The following is a 6,000-nucleotide window of genomic DNA, read 5'->3' as shown; positions in this document are numbered from 1 at the left end:
GCGGAGTGTTGACTCATCAAACACCGCATTTACATTAACATGTGACCTTTACTGTAACAGGAGTTCAACCTCCACACGGTTCAGTCACAGGTTTAGAGTTCTGCATCCTTAGAGTGCAGACACACTTTAAATCACCACTTTAATGCAACACCAAAGTAAAAAAACAAGTGAATTCAAACAAGCTTTAGACTGAATTAACCACTTTCTTTGTCAGTGTTGTTCTGCTCGGTGAAGAAATCCTAATAAATAAACAAAAAAAGTACATTAAATATTGTGTTTTCAATATTGATGAGTTGTTTTTGTCGACAGGGAAGAAAACGTTCATTCTCAAATGTGCATTTTTCAACAATGCATACATCAAAATATTCGCTCATTCGGGACATTCTCAGTATATTATACAGGGTTTCCCACGTGTCCTTGAAATCCCTTCAAGTTTTTGAATTTGAAAAATGAAAAATCTAATTTTTAAGGCCCTTAAATAGACATGGGTTGTTGAAAGCGCCCCCCTTCTTTGTTTACGACGCCACCTACTGTTTCATCGATTGATGTACGTAGACAACGCAGGACAAATCATAATTACTAGTGACCAGCGTGCAGAACAATGAGAGAGTAACGTAAAGCAAGACAGAAAACAATGATGCCATTAAAAGATCTCTGTCTCCCCAAAGACAAATTACAATGACCGACTCGTCCAAAACCCCAAAGACAATCACTTGTCCATATGCAGAGCGTGCTTCAAAATCAAAAGTGGACGCCATGGACGAAGTGGTTCTTACATCTTTAAATGTGTCAGCACATACGGCCCTTGAATCTGAGGGAATTTAATCCTGGAAAGTCCTTAAATTTGATGTCCAGAAAAGGTGTGGGAACCCTGATTATTATAATAATCATTCGAATTATTATTAACACTGCATCGTGTGTTGCGCTGGGTCAAATATGCCGTGAAGAACTTAAATGTGCGTAAATGAACAGAATCGCCTACAACTAAACCAGAAATATAAGCATAACCTGTGTCGTGTACATTATTGCAAGCCTAAGGTATGACACCAACTTCAATGTATAAACATTATTAGATCATTATTATGAATATGTTATTATTTCTCACCAAAAAGTGACCTTAAGCTTCACAAATGTACTGTTTTATGACTCTGCAGGAGAAATGTTGCAGTCAGTGGTTATGTAACGCGACGCGAGTACAGCCTGGCTCAATGCTACAAAATAAAGTTCGGTTGAATAAAGTATTAAAATAATCACGTCCTGACTATGAACAAAGAAAGAAAAACAAATAATAAAACAAAATAAAATAAAATAATAATCAGCCCTATAGATTATTTTCGATCGTCTTCAAAATGAGCATTTTTAAATACTTAAATAGATATAAAATTTTGTTATCTTTTAACACACTGTACACAATCTGGTACCAATACATATAAAAAATTACAAGTGTGAACAATTTAGAAAGGACAACCTCTGACCTCTGATACGCAATATCAAAAATATGTAGCTTTTTAGTAGCACTTTTTGTTCGTCATTCATCTTTTTAAACATCTGTGGCCCGACGTCACTTTGCTCTTCCTCTCCTTTACTGCATTACTTTCCCTCTGGCGTTTCTTTTACCTAAAAACACTTCCTCTTCCTCTTCCTCGTCCACTCGCTCCTCGCTCCATCGCAGAGTTTCCACTCCTTCTTCTCAAACACGCACTTCAATCAATCTTTTCAACTTTGCCAATGATCTTCTCCTCAAAGATGGGCAAGACAGCGTCGTCCTCACGTACTTCTTCAAACACCACGCCGCAGTCAAACTCGTCACTCACCTTCTTGAAATAATACCTAAAGGAGGGAGGAAACGAAGCCAGTTAAAGGCTGTGGAGCCTGAAATATTCGGTCTTTCACAGAGATACTGGTATCTGCTTTTTAAAATCTCCACCTATTTAAAAACCTTAATTTTGCAGGAGAGCAGTCGTGTAATAACTCATTACTATGTGCCAGCAGTGCACATTTGCAGAGCAGTCTCATGCTCCCAGTGTTGTTTTAACTGGATAAATTCCCTACACCAGCAATTCCCAAATTTAAGAGTTAACAGGTTTAACTTCACAACAAAGTGTGTAATTATCCATCATCATAAATAACTGTTTATGAATTAAAATGAACAAATAAACATTGAGTGCAAAGAGTTGAAATGTTAGGTATCCTGTATGCTGACCAGCTGACACTGGATACTTACACAAAAAAAGAGATCTGCTAAATTATTATCTGCTAAAGTTGGTCAGATTACTGAAAAACAACACATATTTTAAATTCCATGGCTTTGTTTTAATAATCTATCATACATATTTAACATCAATTTAAAACTTTATTACAAAAGTGAAAAAAAGTATTTACACAGCCCAACTGGAAGTAGTATCACAGCGCACTAGGGGGCAATTTGAGATAATAACTCACTGGCTCACTGGTATACAGTATAGTACACCCAGCACTGGTACTACAAATCCCAGAATACAATGCAATAAATGATAGTTGTAGTGTCAATCAAGGTGCCAGCTCTCTCCCATTTATCTGCTTTAGATAAACAGGAAATCATGTTGCATACATTTTCTGGTTTTTTATTGCTTCTCCTATAAATTTATTCTAATTAAGTTAAAAAGTAATGTATAACTAATCTCTACTTCTAATTTTGGTGCTTTTAATTGGCTTCCATTGACTGCTATAGACGTCAATGACGTCACGTGACACTGAAACTACTGAAAAAGTTGTATTTTTTTTATGTTCATGCATCATACTAATATTACAATCTATATGAACAGGATACACCTTATCCTTTAATAAATTACTTTATATAATTGTTTGATTGAAGGACAGCGGACAGAATACATTCATTTAACTAAAATATGATTTGAACCAGATTGAGCTACAAGCTAATTTCCAGGTGGAAATCAAACAGAAACATACAGTAACTCTCACCTGTAGTTTCCTTTCTTTGTTAGCAGTTCTTTAAACTGGCCCAGGGTGACGACTCTGCCTTTGACGGACGTCCTGTAAGGTATCTGCTCTTCACAGAAGTAATACGCCACAACGGTGTTTTCACATGTCGTCTTTTTAGTGGTTTTATGTCTGCGGAGGGAAAAAACACATACAAAACTATTTAGAAAATCTTAAACTTTTTAAATGTCGACTGATTGTAGAATTTGAAGGTGGACAGAACAACCACAGTTTGACGCATGAAAAATCCCATAAAGTGGGGAAAATCTAGGGGAAAAATATTAATATTAAAAAAAAAAAGAAAAACATTTCTCCAGTGATCTAATTAGTAGTCATCTATTACCACAAGGTGGCAGCAGTGGCAAGCATTTGTTCCGTGTACTCCACACGTGTTTGTAGTATTACATATGTTATATTAGCATTTATAAGAGTCATTGAATGCACCTCGTAGCCAAACAACCAAACTCAACATGCTGCGGACTAGAGCTGCAATGATTACTCGATTAATTGTCAACTATATTCATAATCAATTAATACGTTTGAGTGTTTTTTCCATAATTTAAACAAACTCTGATTTTCAGCTTATTAAATGTGAATATTTTCTAATTTCTTTACTCCATTTTGTCCAAATACAAGACCAAACAAGTACTCAATAATTAATCGAGAAAATACTTGACAGATTCATCAATTATGAAAATAATAAGCTCGACTGTGGACCCTGCATCACTCTCACTAGCTCTCATGCGCTTGACTTTGCTTTTGTTTGTTTTTCTTGAGTTGCCCTCTGACAAAATAACCTCTGATGAAGAAACATAATGCAAAGTCTGTCATGTAGCTTAAGTCTCAATACAAATAAACAAAATGTCCTGTCAGAGTCAATTCATCAGCTAAAATGATAAAACTGGTCTAACTCCAGTGGTACTCAGGCAGAAAGGCCATTGATGTCCACAAATATATAGTAGTCAACACAGTTCAAAACATGACATGTGGATTCAAATTGTAAAGTATAGAATATTATATAAAATACACCTCTTGTAAATTGTGTAAACGTTCTTTTTCTTGTGCTGAATTTCTAATGGTGCACTTTCCAAACCACAGCGTCTCTGACGAGCAGCTCACAAGAGCAATTACAGCTTCCCTTACTCCCTAATTGCAGCAATTTCCGTAAAAAAAAGTAGCCGAGTGATAACTCACACACTCGCATGACATACACGCGTGCTCTTTTGATTCGGTACGACTTGCACTTCCTGAGGACATCATTATCTTACTCCATCATAGAGTAAATATCCATGAAGGCTGCTTTGAAAACAGGAGAGGCCACTCCAGGACAATCTTTCTTTTTTAATTTTTCTTTTTTACACAATATCAAAGTAAATCATTGATAGTTGTATGTCCATAGTGAGAATAATAACTGTCGTCAATTTGGTAAATTGTATTCCCTAATGTTCCCTGACATTAAAGAATAAAAACAATATTTAATAATATTTAAATACAAACTGTTAACTCATAAATATCAGGTGATATGAATAAATATTGGTATTTACATTAATTTTTAAAAAATGTATTTAAGGGAATAAACGTGAATAAATGGTGTTTATTTTGATAATTTATTAATCAGTTTGAGTGTTTTCTGATTTCCCAGCTTCTTAAACGTGAATAGTTTCCAGTGTCTTTGCGTCCATATAAGAGAGAAATCATTAAAATTGAATAATTTTGGTTTGCGGACAAAACATGACATTTGAGAACATCATTATTTCCAGGTTTGGTAGACATTATTCTACATTTTCTGACATTTTAAGCACCAAATTAGATTTATTAGATATATACAATAATCCCTAATTCATGTTCCATCTGTTTGTTTTTATTTGTGTGTTTTTGGTTGCACATTTGATCATATGTTAGAAATCAGTGTTTTATACCTTTTAAACTTATGTATAGGCCAATATATAATGTATCGGTTCTACTCTCAATACCGTTATGAATAAAACATTACGACCACGTTTTTTAGTAAGTAAAAAAAATCATTCCCCTTTCTTATTCAAGCCTCAAGCATCTTTCAAGTTGAGAACATAAAAAGTTCAGTCAGTGTTTTTGATCCCGTATGAATCATGTACCAAAAGGACTCAGCCCGTCTTCACAGTTCTGACCGGAGGTTTTACCCAGTGGCATTGCTACGTAACCTTCCTTTCATCTGCCTCTTACCTCGTACTTCCCCCCTGTTCCCCTCCATCTGGTAAGTACCCTTGTGAGATGGCAGCCAAACAAGGAAAAACATGCTTCAGACAAAACATCATAAAAGTGTACTCTGGCCCTTCTGCTTCTACATGAGCACAGAAAAAGACACTCTCATACTTCGTCTGAGGTGATTTTTACCGTGACACTGCATCCATTAAAATTCAGTCTTTTTTCTCCTTTGTTGTCAAATGTGTGTTAAATTCAAATGAATATTTAAAAAAAAAATAGTTTGGATCATATCATAATGTATGTTTCTGTATTGTGTGTGTGAGATTTGGATTCTGCGTGGAGTAAATGTAAATCAGCTAATTTACACTTATTCATAAGTGCTACAATTTAGAAAATTACAGATGTGTCATTACAAATCGCAGTGTTGCTTTTCCTTTTCCAACACTGTACACATTATTTTCTTTTACCTCGACATCAAATTGTCCATTCCTGCTCACTGCATACTCTACACTGGCCTTACAAGCAACATTAACCTTCCGTCTTCAGCAGAACGAAGAACTGTAATAAGGAACTTTGAACTGTGGAGGGCAGAACTTATTATTATTATTATTATTTAACAAATCGTCAACTATTTGGATAACAGATGAATCAATTGGATTTTTTTTTTTCAATAATTAAAACAAGCTTTGTGATTGTCCAGCTTCTAAAGCTCTAAAAGGTGAATATTTTTTGGTTTCTTTGCTCCAAATAAAATAAAATAATCATTAAAACCGCTAAAAGAAATTTCAATATTTTCTGACCAAACAAGTACTCAATAAATCGAGAAAATAATCGTTA

The 6,000-nt window shown here is 34.8% G+C and overlaps 1 protein-coding gene across 4 annotated transcripts in view; it reads right to left on the bottom strand.

Moving 5' to 3' along the window:
* Positions 1–595: 595 nt before the first annotated feature.
* Positions 596–6,000, bottom strand: part of axin1 (axin 1) — a 41,648-nt gene continuing 36,243 nt past the window's right edge. For all 4 annotated transcript variants that reach the window (XM_058653977.1, XM_058653974.1, XM_058653975.1 and 1 more), the window contains 2 exons: positions 2,962–3,111; positions 596–1,830 (listed from right to left, as the gene is read on the bottom strand). In XM_058653977.1, the coding sequence (XP_058509960.1) occupies positions 1,704–1,830; positions 2,962–3,111 (277 nt within the window). In that variant the 3' untranslated portion in view covers positions 596–1,703. The remainder of the gene's footprint in view (positions 1,831–2,961; positions 3,112–6,000) is intronic.

Source organism: Solea solea, chromosome 16 (assembly GCF_958295425.1).
Source record: "Solea solea chromosome 16, fSolSol10.1, whole genome shotgun sequence".
NCBI lineage: Eukaryota > Metazoa > Chordata > Actinopteri > Pleuronectiformes > Soleidae > Solea > Solea solea.
Note: the sequence above shows the minus strand (reverse complement) of the source record. Positions and strands in the feature narration are given on the sequence as shown.